Source organism: Megalops cyprinoides, chromosome 4, assembly GCF_013368585.1.
Source record: "Megalops cyprinoides isolate fMegCyp1 chromosome 4, fMegCyp1.pri, whole genome shotgun sequence".
Classification (NCBI taxonomy): Eukaryota; Metazoa; Chordata; class Actinopteri; order Elopiformes; family Megalopidae; genus Megalops; species Megalops cyprinoides.
Genome location: NC_050586.1, coordinates 38,247,759 through 38,262,742, shown reverse-complemented (window position 1 = coordinate 38,262,742; position 14,984 = coordinate 38,247,759). Strand labels below are relative to the sequence as shown.

At 40.0% G+C, this 14,984-nt stretch overlaps 1 protein-coding gene across 1 annotated transcript; it reads left to right on the top strand.

Moving 5' to 3' along the window:
* Positions 1-698: 698 nt before the first annotated feature.
* LOC118776485 (uncharacterized protein C18orf25 homolog) lies at positions 699-9,716 on the top strand. Its single transcript, XM_036526844.1, has 3 exons — positions 699-887; positions 5,304-6,124; positions 9,253-9,716. Exons 2-3 carry the CDS (start codon positions 5,392-5,394, stop codon positions 9,714-9,716), a joined length of 1,197 nt encoding a protein of 398 aa, XP_036382737.1. The 5' UTR covers positions 699-887; positions 5,304-5,391.
* Positions 9,717-14,984: the final 5,268 nt, after the last annotated feature.

Genomic DNA, 14,984 nt, shown 5'->3' with positions numbered 1-14,984 from the left:
GAAAAAAAATGGTAGTACATCTATATAGAGCAAGTGATGACTTTTGGCTGTATCCAAGTGTCCTCTTGTCCAAACAATCTGTGTGCTCTAACAACAGAAAACCTGAGTGGGTTCTAACTCCTTTTTGCCATTGGCAGTTGATCTGGGGTAAGATTTAGATTTTTACATTAAATGCTTTGTGCTAGATTTGAGGAGAGTCCAGTGGATCTTAGATCTGTTAACAGGGAAAGAAAGTATCAGGTCTCCTTGAATATCCCAGTGTCTCTAGTATGCAAAAGATGCTCTTGAATCCCTCCTACACCCCCCTTTTGGACCACCAGTTCAGTATAGATCATGTACAGCTCCACCTGTAATTATGTAACATAAGTAATATGTAATTATGTAATCTAAAAATTTGTATTCACTATCATTTGACAATATTAAGATAACTGGAAATCGGCAACAGCCGCTTTTCATTTTTTGTTTTGTTATTGGACGTCATGCTCCTTGGATTAATTCATTTCAATTCAAACCAATTGGCATAACCCTCTCTGTACTCTATATAGCATTAAAATCGGGCAACATAATGCCCTAAAATCCAAGGCCAATCTTTCCAATGCTTGGTGACCGGAAATGACGCACGAATTCAGTGCATCTCATAAAAATTTAAATGGCAAAATAGATAACTAAGAAGACAGACAATTCGGTAGGTAATAAAACAGTACAGTATGTCGGTAACTACAATATGGCAATAGCAAAATTTCACTCAGAATACGTAGTCTGCGTTACGGTCTCAGGTCGAGCAATATACAGTTGGCTTTACCGCTAAAAGAACTCTTGATAGCATATTTGGCTAATTAGCTAGGTAGCCAGCAAAATCAAACCCTGCCCGGGCTGATAACCTCCAGGTAAGATGAAAGCTAACTTGTACTTCGCTTCAGCACTGAGGATGAGGAGATAGTATCACTGTAATCTCCGATAACCAAAGGAGTGGGTTGAGTTGTGTTGCAAACGATAATAGCAAAGCGGCAATACGGACAGTTACCGTTACAGACGAATCGACCAGCAAGTAAGGGACCTGTATTGCAAATTGCATTTCAGTTTGCTATCCTTAGCTATAATTATACTCGCTCGCAGTTCAGTAAATACTGGCTAGTAACTGTAACAACAGCAAAAAGCTATTAACGATTATATTTGTTTGCCTTGCTATTTCTCCCCTAGCCAGTTACATAGAATAGCATTTTAACATAACGTTAGCTACTGCTGAAAAGTAATGCCGCGTGACTTTAGAGCCAGCTAGAAATCCTGGCTGCTTTTACTCGTTTCTCATCCCACAAACTTCAAACAAACATTACTGAGCACGTTAGCTAGCTAGCTACCCACCAATTCAAACTCATTGCTAGGCTATGCACAAATATCAACAGATAAGATACGCTGTTTTCGTTTTATACATTTTATTACAATAAGCTCTGTAGTAGGGAGAGAAATCTGAATCACTGCCTTTAGTTGTCTTCATACACACTTGCGTTATTGAGTTTTCTTGTTGTAGAAAACATGACAAATTAGTTAAAAATCATGAAATCCTTCCCCGTGCTAGAGTCGCATACTATTTCGATACTATGTGTCATACAGAAGCCAGGGATAATTTTAACTTAATCAAAGGGAAATGATTCCTGACACCCCTCATTTTCCCTCCCCGAGAACTGAACCAGTTCTCAATGCGTCTATGTTGTTCTCTACATTTATTGGGGATAAGCTCTTGATGTCACCTGGTTATAAAAATTATGGATCTTTTTCCAGAGTCATCATTATTAGGTTTAAATGCATTTGCACCAGAGTACTGATTGTATGGCAGGACATTTTAAGTGTAGTTTTTATGATAACTGGAATGATATGCTTATTGGTTTATTCAGGGCTGGCACAATCCTTTATGGGGCCCCGCCAATTCTATTGACTGTTGTCACTGCTTGATCATTCACTCACCTACTGTAAATGCCCATTATCAATTTTATTAGTTGTAGCTGTGTTGCTTCAGTCTCAGCCTGGCATGTTTTTACCCTTCTAAGGTTTTTAATCTTAAAAGGTAGAAAACTCACAAGAGTGGTCTGGTGTTAATTTGCACTTTAATATTCAAAGTGATACAGTACTAAGTGCCATACTGAACATGGTGTACTGAAAAGTAACAAAATAAACTAGCAGGCAATGCATTTACTGTAAACAAGTTAACCACTTTAATTGCTTTTGGTTTAAAAAAATTGCAATGTGCAAAAGTGCAGAACAACAGTCAACTACGATTAAAATCAACTAATTTAGATAAACAGTAAAGTTTCCTCATATAAAAAATAAATGCAAATGTAAAAACAGACAATATTACATAAATTAAATAAATACTTAAATAATGACATAAAATGAACAGAGGAACCTGTAACAAGATAACAATAATGGTTCAGTAGTAAAATATAAAGCTGAATAATTATTTTGAAAACTATGTGCAGGTGTCCAAAAGGTTCAGGAAAATTTAGAAAAATTCCAAAATAAACTACTTTAATTCAGACATTTACTCTTCTTATTTCTTCCTCTTACAAACTACCTCAATATTCCACTTTCTCCTTAGAATCTGTGTTTCCTGGCTTTTCTGGAGGCAAAGTCGTTTATGACATCACTGTAAGAGATCTGATGGCCAACTTCGTTGATACTAATTAGTCTCGTAAATTAGCTAGTCTCATTAATTAGCTAGCTAGCTAGTGTACCTGCGCTTAAGGCAGATGGTTACATGTAGCATAGCTTGGCTAGGATACATAATGTGGCTTGGTTGCTAGCTGACTGACTGACATGACATGACACTCACTCACTCATGTCAATCAAGCAGTTGTGTTTTGTGTCTACCTTCATTTATCAGCAAAGTTACAGTAACACATATTAGCGAGCTGAGTAGCTTACCTTCGACCTGCTACATCAGTGATGTACTGAGAGCCAATGTCTTCTCCGTTCTTCTTGAGAAGGGCGCCCTTTCTCTCGTAAGAGGTGAGGCGGAGCTCACTCTTTACGATGTGGTAAGCGGTGTTGATTAACTTCTCCACCTGCTGGATTGTGTCGTTGTTTGCCCGTTGTGTCCAGACATGAAGTGGCCCAGCTGACGGGTTGTCTGCCACCCGCTTTGCCAGCACACATTGCAAATGTTGGCGGCTCTTGTGTGCATCTAAAGCCTGTTTTCTGTAGTTATTGGTCCCCTTGAAAAATGACCCCCCTCGGTCGGCCTTGGCAGGGAATGGCCGGCAAACTGAGCAGTACATACCACCATCGTTGCCTTCCTCCACCCTGGTGTACTGTGTTTTCCATGACACTAGGAACCCTCTCTTTCTTTTAGTAGCCTCATATGCTTCCTTTGACATTATTTTTGAACTATTGGCTGAGGTGAAACTTTTGCTAGGTGAAAATACTGACTTCAAGAAAAAACGTGTTAGGGAATCAAGGCTTGGTTGATCGATTCTTTTCTGTCTCCAAGAGAGCCATTTCTGTCTCATCGATAGTTTTCCCTTTTGAAAGATGGAATGCAAAATCCTTCCATTTCACCATGTTGTTGCAATGATCAGGGCTATTTTCATGCTGCTTCAGTAGTGCACCTATATTGACCCAGTCCTGTTGTCCCTGCTGTTACCATTTTTGTGGACTTCTGGAGAACAATTTGCAGCAGAAGCAGTGGACTGCATCATTTCTTTTTGAATAAGTGAGCCAGCTCCGCTAGATTTTTTTCCCCATTAATTGTCTGTAGGTTTAGTGGTAGTGGAAGCTTCAGCCATCATGTTTTTTAGGGAATGTGAAGTTTTCCTTTATAGGCAGTGGCCCTCTGCTTACCAGATCAGTCCTTTCTGAGTCCGACAGGACAGATGACCACTCAGCTGGGTCAACTGGAGGAGCTGCTTGATCCATGGTGTAGGCTGGAAGTTGCTGAGGGAGTAGATGTGACATCGATCTCAATGACCACAGAAGTAGAAGGACGTATAGGGAAATGAAATTAATAATTATAATTAGAAATATTTATTTCAGGATATTCTACAGTAAACTGAGCAAGTACAAAGGCTGCTGTGCTGTTAACTTACCAGCCACATCAGCTGAGGTTGAAACAGACACTGAAGAGACAGTAGGATCAGTGGATGCAGGTGCAGGAAAGTGCTCTTCACCTGCAGAGAAGGGAGACCTGAAGTGAAAAAAAAATGATAAAAGCTAGCCATGTCATGTCACATTAAAAGGTAATATAACTGTCTGTCAACAACAAAAAAGATCTCACAAAATGCATGGTTTATCCATATAAATATATTGATCTGGGAAAATTACCCTTTGTTGAAAACTCACCTGCTGTATTATCATCAGCTGAGGAGGTGGGTTGCAGTGCTGAATGTACAATGACAAGATCATGACTGACACTGGCACTTGGGGAAGTATCAGGGGCAGGTGGCGTTGGTTGTACTCCAGCTCCAAAATACTTAAAACAGCGCTACTGGGGAAGTTTCATATAGTATGAATACATAGTTGAAGGAACAGAATGAATTTATTTTACCAACATAACATAACACACAAAACAACAACTCTTAATCTATAACTAGCTAATGGTAGCTGAACTTACCTTGACTGAACTGAAGGCTTGTTTGACGCATCTATCTAGCCAGTGAATGTTTATGTTAAAATACTGTAATTAGTCATGCAAACATACCTTTATCTTTCTCATTTTCTGTTTTTTTTCTGTCTTTGCTCCAGAAGGATATGTCCTTTTTTGGGACTTTTTTGCTGCTTTTTTCATAGACACAGAGGAGAGGACTGTACCTAAAGTTAGTCCGACTGACTGTGCTTGCATCAAAAAGCAGTTAACATCCGTTACAGTGTGCATGCGCATGAGAGGCAGCGGGAATTGATTAAACCAGTAGTATTAGCTAGCCTGCCCGTTAACATAATGTTGCGTTTTTGTATGATTACCATTGACATAATATATCACAAAAAAAATAATTTCAAGCTCTCTTGTGGGACATTTCATGCGCTCTGGGGGCCCTCTGGTGGCCATGGGGGCCCTAAGCAGGCGCTTAGTTCGCTTATATGTTGGGCCGGCCCTGGGTTTATTCACCATAACAGCTACCATGTAAGGCATTGTAAGCATACATAAATAGAGTTACAAAATGACTGAAACTGCATGCAAGAGTACACAGTAATTAGCCTTTGTAAAGGCATTTTTAATCACAGGTGTTCAGTGTGATGAACGCTGCTCAGAATGAATGGATATTTTCTGCATATGTTGTGCAGTATAATTGACCAGTCTCTGTTTGGCACTGCAGGTTTATTCCAGCTCAGGCCATTTGAGACAGCATCCCCCATGCTCTATGACCTGGTGCCTGACACTAATGGACCCTGTACTGACCCAACATGCAAATGGCGGACGTGCAGAAGAATGAAGACTCTCTTGACGGTCTGGGACAGAACAAGCCTCTAAAGACTCAGATGGCCTCTTTGCCAGAGAAGCAAGGTGACGGCCCCCTTCGAACAGAGCCAGGTCTGCTCTCTATGCCCTGCCTGCTGCTGGAGTCCCAGACAGACGCCCCAGAGTCACAGCCGACTTCCACAGAGAGCGTGAAACTGCTGTCTTCAGACCAAACCTATGAAAGTGACTCTTCCAACCAATGCATGCCCTCCCCCACTTCCAGCGGCCATATGGCAGATTCTGACACCCTATCCTCTGGGGAGGAGGATGCCAGCACACAGTCGGGGGCCCTCGGCCCTGCTGAGGAGGATATTCCGACTTTACAGGCCCCGGACCAAACAGCAACTGGCGTCAGGAAGGCTCGGCGAATCCGGTCTGAGAGCGAGGCGTCCTGCACTACCGCCATGGTGGCTAAGAAAAATCGCTGGCAGCCTAGCGAGGGCGAGAGGCAGCCAAATGGCCGGCGCGCGAAGGCCATCGTCCACTGGAGCCGGAAGCAGAAGGACAGGATACGGACGCTGCGGCAGAAGCGCGAGGCCGCAGCCAGGAAGAAGCACAGCCTGCTGCAGGACAGCAGCACCAGCGACAGCGACATGACCTGCGACTCCAGCTCTGCCTCCTCCGATGATGTTGAGGAGGCGTCAGGAAGCAGGGAGGCATTCATCACGGGCAGACCAGGTACTTGTCTCATGACTCCACTTTCATTCTTAGGGGGGTTTCCTATTTGAGTAATATGGTGATGTTTTTTATCCACTGCCTGTGAAAAGATTCACCTCAGTGCTGCCTCCAGCCCCATGTTTCCGAGCCAACCTCGGCAGAAGGAGGGTATGGTACATGGGACACTGTAATTTAAAAAAAGGGGAAAAAAAATACAATTTGAAATGGATAATCTGATTACTTTCCTTGACAATTACCCTGAGTAAAAAGTATTGCATAATCTGTCATTTTATATAATGAATGACCTAGGTGGTGTTAAGGAGAAAATGGAAGTGCTGCTAATCTGCTAAATTCACTAAATAGTACAACCAACCGCATAGCTGACAACAACAAACAAATATGATAGCCAAAATAATCACATATTCAATATCATGTTCATAATTCCGAGAAATACATTAGTGTTAGTGATTAGAATGGGTTGCAAACTACCTAGTATAGTAAAAGCTAGGGACATGATTTACCAACAAAACTGTAGTAAGCACAACAGCTCAGTAACAAAATTCAAACAATACTGATTTCCTTTATGGTACAAAAACATCATTTTCAGATGTTTTAGATAAAAGGTGCTTATCTGAATAGTAAAAGCTATACTTGATGTTTTAGCTGAGGCAGTCTATTGCCTGTTTTGAACAAAAGTTTTTTAATTTCTGGATAGCTGTTGGTAATTGTTGGATAGCTGTTGGAGCACACTTGGGGTGCTTTCACACTAGAGCTTTTGGTGTGGACCCGAGTCCGCTTGAGCCGTTAGTTCAGTTCATTTTGTTGATGTAAAAGTTGTTTTCCGAACTCGGGCGTGCACCAAGGGACTGTACCCGAGTCCTCCAGAAAACAGGGGTCTGGGGTACGGTTCACATGAACACCAGTGCGCATTTAGTGTTAGCATTTGGTGTGAAAGCTATCCAATCTAAAACCAGGAAGTTAACGCTATTGATGACGTGTAATTTCTTTGGCGGTCGCACAATCATGATCAGGAATGGTGCACTATGGTCGGCGGAGGAAACCTCCTGTTTATTAGAAATGTGGGCAGATGAAAATCTAAAGTGTCAAATGGAGAATGAATCCCGAAATGTTCAAATTGTTCAGAGACCACCTCAAGCAAAGGGGGTTCTCGAGGTCCATGGAGCAGTGTTGGGTCAAAGTAAAAAAATTAAGGCAGCAGTACCTGAAAGTACGCGATTCCCTTTGGAAGACGGGAAATCCCCCTGAGGAAAAGAAGAGTTTTCAGTGGTATGATGCCCTTGATCAAATTATTGGGTTATATATTATACACAGGCACTCTATATTATTATATAAAGTGCCTGTGTCAGCAGGAAAAGGGAGGCCAGAACCGATGTCACTAGCATGATGGATTTAGAAGCGCACTGGATGCAGGCGCAGAGAGAAGAGTGTCAAGAAACCACACAACTATTCCTGCAAGTTATGAACAGGATGTTTGACATTGTTGCGCCATCATCATGCCAGTGTACACCCCCACACCTACAGCATCATTCTCTGCCACATGTGAACCCTGTTCAAGATCATTTGACATATTCACACCAACTGCCTTATGCTGCTAATCACCTTCACTCCAATATAGAAACCTACGGCTCTACTCAGAACAGCACGAGCCCATCTCCAACTTATCACAACCTCTGAAATGCCGGGTGTCTGTAGAGCAAGCTATGCATGGGAGCAATGCTGTGTATTTATGCAACATTAAGTTGTTGTTTGATTTTGATTGGTTTTGATTTTTGAGGTACTACACAAATTTGGGTGTTTTCTAGTTTGACTGTTTTGTTTTGACAGAAGAAAAGAATGTAGCCTAGGTCTACTCCATTTCACAAGGTATATTGTTAAATTGTTGTTATGGCTTTGTCAAATCCGCTTCAAATTCATTCACAATATTTTCAAAAGACTGAATAAAGTACTGCAGTAGCATGTCACCATGAGATATATGGATCCAAATTCTCATAAAATAAATCACTGTTAAATGTGAAATTATTAATTAACATGCAATTTTCAAAAACGCTAACAATCTTAAAAATAGTGACTAGGGGACAGCTAGGTGGCAATTCACGCTTGTCACATCTAAAAACTATAAAACTGTTCGCTCTCCTTGAGGGTATGTGTGTATGCTCTGCAAGCAAAGCTGCAGATTCATTTCACATCGCCGCCTGTCTCCACAAAAACCTTATCCGAGCAGCTCGCATCACTCTCAGACAGCGGGATGCATTTATGGCAGAGTGAAAATGCCGAACACAGTTATTTTGGTGCTGACACCATATTAACAAAAAGATAAGAAAACAAATATAGCGTGGCTTTTCATTTTGTCTCCCTTTTGCCTCGTTGCCTATTGACATTGGTAAATAAAAGCTGCCTGTTCCTTACGTGTTGATGATGTAAACGGACCAGAGTTCGCAACCAAAAAAAATGTAATGTGAAAAGAGACCAGCAGGGGTAGGGGGAGAGGGGAATAATCACTCGAGTTAGGACCAGCAAGACGGACCAAGTACGAAAACAGCCTTAGAAGAAGTGAGAGCTACAGTTGGTGGATTAACAAACTGGTGTCCTTGGATGTTGGTGCCTACTGATTGGTTGGTTCACAGTGTTTTATCAGTGTCTGTAGAGGCGCCACTGTTTGTTTTTGGGGTGTTGTGTGTGTGTGTGTGGGAAACTCATAAGAATAGCTATAATGAACATTCATTATGATGTGTCTGATTAATTTAAATGTATTGAACTTGCTTCACACTGACTTGAATGTTGTGTTTAAATTCTTTTAATTCTATTGTTTATCTCGGTACCTTCTCACAGGTTATTTTACTAATGGCAAAAAGACAAATCATTTATATAGCATCACAGCTTGGAGACACAAGTATGTGTGTGTGCAGTATACTTAAGAAGCTTATGTGTACATTATTACTGATTTTAAAAAGCTACGTATGCCTACCAATGTTGTAATCGAAGTACACACTTGTTGGGGTCCTGATATTACAGTGAGTTTAGGCTCAGTGTATAGCCTGTAAAAAACACAGTCAGTAGTAATTAAGCACAAACTGTAATTAACGGTGTTTGGAAATCACTCTTACGCTATGGCTTCAATGTCTTTAAAGCTGGCTTCAGTTTCACTGAGGGGTCCGTGGGCGGAGCCGGTCAGACTCTGGGCCTGGTGGGCAGCAGGGCATGCTGGGACCGGAACAGCCTCGGGAGCGTGCTCGAAGAGGCCATGACTCGTTTCGCCGTGATGCAGCGCAGGACCGAGGAGCGCTTCCGCGTGTGGATGGAGCTCACCCAGCTGCACTCCGACAAGGAGTCGTCCAACCACTCCAGCGACCCCAGGGATCTGACACGGCACGAGGGCCAGCAGAGGGCACCGCGCCCCCCCACGCCCAACTCTCTACTGCCCTCATCCGAGCCCCGGGAGCACACTGAGCCATACGTTAACCATCTGCAGAATGTCAGCACGGAACTGATCCCCCTCAACAACAATCCGTCCCAGCTGGATTCCCAGAATGGTAACCTGTCTGAACAGGATACCAAGCTGAACCAATATGAGTCCAAGTCCATCTTGGACTAAAGGAAATTCTGTGTGTTTTTTTCTGACTGCAAGTGAATCAAGTACTATGTTCCAATGTTGCTCCAAAGTAAGAAAAGGTTCACAAATTAAAGTATACACTATGTTTGTTGGTCACCTCAGAAAAACAAACATAGAGTATGCTTTAATTTCTGACCCTTTTCTTAGATGCTTCCAATTTCTACCAAAAAACGTATGGCAATGGTTGGATTGCGGTGTGTTGTAGATGAAGGGTAAATGCAATAGGAGATCCAGCTCAGGGTTTGAGGAGCACACGTGGAATCCAAACCTACTACGACAGCTTCCACACTTGGCATTCATTTGAAAACACTGAACTGAACTGATGAAGTATGATTAGTCGCACCAGAAATGGCCTCTTGATTTCTCAATGCCAAAGTTTTTTTTTTTTCCCCTAAAGATGTAGATGAGGGTCATACCTCTCATCTTGCAAAACTTGCAGCACATTTTATTTTGACTAAAAAATGCTGAAAACCTTTCAGTAGTCAAATTTAAGAGAGCATGTGACAGCGTATAAATTAAAAAGATAAAAGACATGGTTGTGATAGACTGCCCTAGTATTAGACGGCTGTACATAGTAATGCCAAACCCAAATGCTAAATCTAGCAATGGATGCAGCTTGCATGGCCACAGATTTTGCAAGGGGATTGTTTTTGATTTTTCCCCATACTTTGGTATTGTACTGTAATCTTAAACTGTAACTGTAAAGATTTGGTTTTCTGCTGATGTTTTTTGTCAGTGCTAATACAACCGGATAGAAACCAAGACCAAGCCTGTTTAATGAGATTTCTTTATAGGAAGCGTTGGCCAGTTCTGATGATGAAATGAAATATTATGTATTTGTAGATGTGTATTGGGTAGACACTGAATGTTTTCATGAATATTGGTTGTTTATCAAGTAAAACCTATAACAGAGTGTTTGAGTACTCGAAAATCATATTATAGATTTAAGAAATGCATCTAAGATGCATACCATTTGTCATCCAAGAAAGTATCCATATAGCATTTTTTTTATTTCTGTAAGACATTGCTGTATTACATAATTACTTTTTAGGGTGTGAATGTTGTCTGTTCATCTAATCAGCTCAGTGTCTGTATTTTGGAAAACTGGGTATCAGTCAAGCCTCATAATTCTGATAAGTTAAAATTAACTTTAATAATGGGCATTAAGTGTCATTTCATACATTTGGGTGTTTAAGATTCCATTTTGTGTATGACATAGCCATAATAGTATCCACCCGAATCTGACTTCCGAAAGAATGCGTTTTGCCATTCTAATACTCATAATGTAATGAGCTGTTGAACAATCAAACGCATTCCTTTTTGCTGCCAAATTAACGTGAATTCCAGTATAGCTACCTTCTGGTCCATATGCTGCTTTGACTTGACAGTCATTACCAAATTCAGCTTTGTTTGTGTATGTGCTTGCCTGACGTGTCATCAGCAATCAACAATTGTTTGCATCATTCAGTCAGCAAGGGCAACAGCCTGGGAGACCCAGCTTCTGCTGATGTATGCGTAGTCATGGCCTGTAGTGCATAGTCATGGTAAATTGGTTGCCTCACATATTCTCTTGTTTGTTGCATTTTTTGTCATAGAAGGTGACTTACTGTTACTTTTTTTTGCATTGCATGTACATATTCATTTCAAGATTCCTCTACATCCCTTATTAGCTTCTATTGATAGGGGTATAAGTATTAGTGTGAATACATTTGTTGTCTTTAAGATAATGCCAGTACCATATATATATATACATGTATAATATTTTTGTGGAGAAGAATCAGTATATTCATGGTTTTGAGTAATACAGAGTTTGGCTTATTTAATGTTACATGTAAAAAGTGTACTTTCCAAAACAAAAGTGGTCTACAGATGAAGAAATGCCTTTTACCTGTACTAGAATGCTGCGTTCACTGTTTTTCCTTAATTATTATTGTTATTTAATCTCCTTTTCCCAATATTACGTTTGAACAATAAGCTTAAAGGTGTACAGTGTGTTTACAGTTTATTTTTGGGTTGTACTTATGTAAAGTTATGGCAAAGTTATGCTGCGTTGGAAAGTTACTTTCTTCCATGAGTGAATACAGAGTGTCCAGTGTTTGCTCCTGCTTAGAAATATTCTGTTTTTTTGTGACATTATTTTGTAACACTGTTTGTTTGCATTCCCTGTAACATTAAATACATTTTCGGTTTAAAACAATTTTGAACACTGTTTTTCAACACAAGCACAAGCAAAAAATATTATATGAAATTACTTTCATATAATGTTTAATGAATTAAAGTTGATAAATTAAGACACAATGACAAAGTAGAAAAATAAAAAAAACTTGCTTTAAGATGTTCTTTATTCATAAAAGATATTTATTCATAAGATAAGCATTTTCAATGAAAGATTTAACTTTTACAATGAAGGAACCTGACCTGTGTAATACCACCATCCAAGTCTTGCCTGGAACAGTCATGATTACCTCGTAGTACCCAATGATGTAGTGATGAGGTAAATATACACATCCCCTTTTTCTTCCAGGCTTGCATCTGCTTGTAGGAGCATATAAAGTACCCTTTTCAGACACTAGATGGCAGCTTAAGATCAGAGAGCTGTATCACACCATATTCTAGGCTAGCTGCAATGTCGTCATAAATCTGTCAAACACAATGGGGGGTAGAGACTAATTAAAGGTGCCCTGCAAAACAAAGCCTTTCATTTTGTAAGGTGTTGTATCCTGGGCTGTTTTCCAAGTAAAGCCAGTCTTATATCATTTGACAATTTTACAGTCTATCTTAATGGCAAAAGTATCATTTTTTCAGTGCCCTGCAGCAGCAAAAAATCACAAGATCAGAAATAATGAACTTTTCTTATCTTTCTGAATACCTAGATTGCTTGACAGGTGTGTAGGAATTCATAACAAAAATTCGGACAAATTGTATAGATTGAAAAAATGTTTTGATATTATTGCTTTTGTTGGTCATTTTTTGTTTGTGTTTTCAATTTTGTAAATTTATTAAGTGACATTTTTCAATAAGATTGCATTAGCTAAAATGAACTAATGTATTAGTTATTATTCACACATTTACCAGTAACTAACTAATATGTAATGTTAGTTTGTTAAGCATTAGCTCAGGCTACTTCATCATGAATTCAACCTCTTTGTGCACCTACAATAAAGTGGCAACTGCTCACACCTTTCTATCTGACAAATTTCAAATTAAAGTGCCATGACAGCTTATTTGCATTGTAATGCTGTACAACATAGTTTTGGAACGTTTGGCATCATGCATACAGTAATCATGTTTATGTATTTGTAAACAATTTACCATGTCTACATAAGACCCTGTTTATGCTTCGTAAACATACGAATTGATCATTTATTCATGATAACTAATACATTAATTCATGTTAACTAATGTAACCCATAATGTAAGGTGTCACTTTTGTTTGTTATGCTTTATCATCTTTGGCAAAACATTAACTTGTGTTTGTTATGCCAAAAAAAACCCCATTTGATTTTGTATTTACATGGTGTTGGTCGACATGCTATCTCTTCTGCAATTATCACAACGCACAACATAAAAAACCCATAAAGATGTAGCAATATCTAGAGATAGCTAGCTTCCCTCTAAAACACAAAAAAAAAAACAAAAAACAACACAAGAGTTGTTTCCCTAAAGCAATACAAGTAAAATATCATACCACAAGCCAGCTAGATGCATAGCTATTGATTTGTCTCAAAGCAAACAGTTCTCTCAGGTATGGTCATGCCTTACTGCAATGAGGATGAAATAACTTGAAGGACTGAGGGGAAATACTAGCTATGTTGGTTAGTCAAATAAATCTTGGATTCCATCAATACTAGAAGCTGATTCCCGCAGTTGTTCATTTAAACTCAAAACAAGCCATAGCTGTAAACCTCACATAAAGAAAGTAGACATACTACCAACAAAGGAACTCCCTCCCCTCTACAGCTTTGATTGCACATAGCTTGTCAATCATCCCAGTCACCTCCACCTTTATGCTGCATTCTGGCAAACATCCCATCTGTTGGCTCCATGCACACACGTTCACAGCGCGTCCCCAGTGTTCTCATTATTTCTGCTGTGAGAGGCAGAGGAAGGTGCTCTTAATACATAAGAGCATGTCCACAGTCTACAGGAAGCTGGAAGACAAGAATTCTTAGTGGCTAAAACATCAGGAGACTCTGGCCATTTCTGGGCAGATGTTTTTGTACTCAGACTGTCCACATACTCTCCCAGTTTTACTATGCACTTTGTATGCTTCAGTCACTTTTAGAGCTGATCTCTTCTATTTTTGTACAGTAAAATAATGACATGCTAGTTATTCAAAAATGATGGGTTTTCCACCTGCACCAGGGACTTTTCCCATAAAAATGAACTGGATTGCAAAACATGTATAAGTCACTATTTCTTGCTAACAAAGAGAAACATATTATTAATTTAATTTAAGTACATATTTAACATCTGAAAGACATTATATTGGCATGAATGTGGTTCTTTCCATCATGAGGCAGTTTGCACTGTTATCTTGTCAGAGCAAACAAGCAAAACGGGACGCATGGCCTGTTCTGCAACAGCTGCTGTACTCTTGGAGCACCCTGCGGTCTGCATGCACGTTTGGTAAATAAGAATGACACCCATAATCATGACCCTTCAGTAACCATCAAAGCTGCAAGTGACTTGTCTTTGACTATAGCAGCACTAGCTCTGTTCCAGCAGGAGGAAAGGTCCCTGAGGTGAAAGTCCACTGTTGGCTGTGCGAGATGTGTGATGTGTTACATTCATGCATTGTCACCTGTTGGCCGGACTTTCTGAAATGTGAGTCAGGTAGAACATGATATTGACATACATATTTTATTAAAACTTGATTTACGGCAAAGCTCAATCTTTAGCTATGCAGGCATACACAAATTATACATAATAACATACAACAAATAACATTCATGAGGATAGAAAGTAAATTCAGTAGTCAATAAACACAGGATAAATAGAGCAGGAGCAGTGTCTAGACATTTGCTAGCACAGCTGTGTTAGGCAAAACGAGAACACTAAAAGGAGATGGAGAGAGAACTGGATGTGCCAAAACCGAGAATAAAAACCAGACCTCTCAGTCCTAAGGCCAAGAGTGCATGATCAGGGCTGTGGTGGAGGCTAAACGCACGTAAACGGCGTTTACGCACCTCCTACATTTCTGAAATAGCGTTTACGCACCTTTAAATAGACTTTACGCAACTTTAAGAG

Bases quoted from the DNA above. Each gene is read 5' to 3' on its own strand.
- LOC118776485 (XM_036526844.1), top strand. From the start codon at position 5,392: ATGCAAATGGCGGACGTGCAGAAGAATGAAGACTCTCTTGACGGTCTG. The intron at 6,125-9,252 runs GTACTTGTCTCA...ATGTCTTTAAAG, and splicing joins ATTCATCACGGGCAGACCAG to CTGGCTTCAGTTTCACTGAG.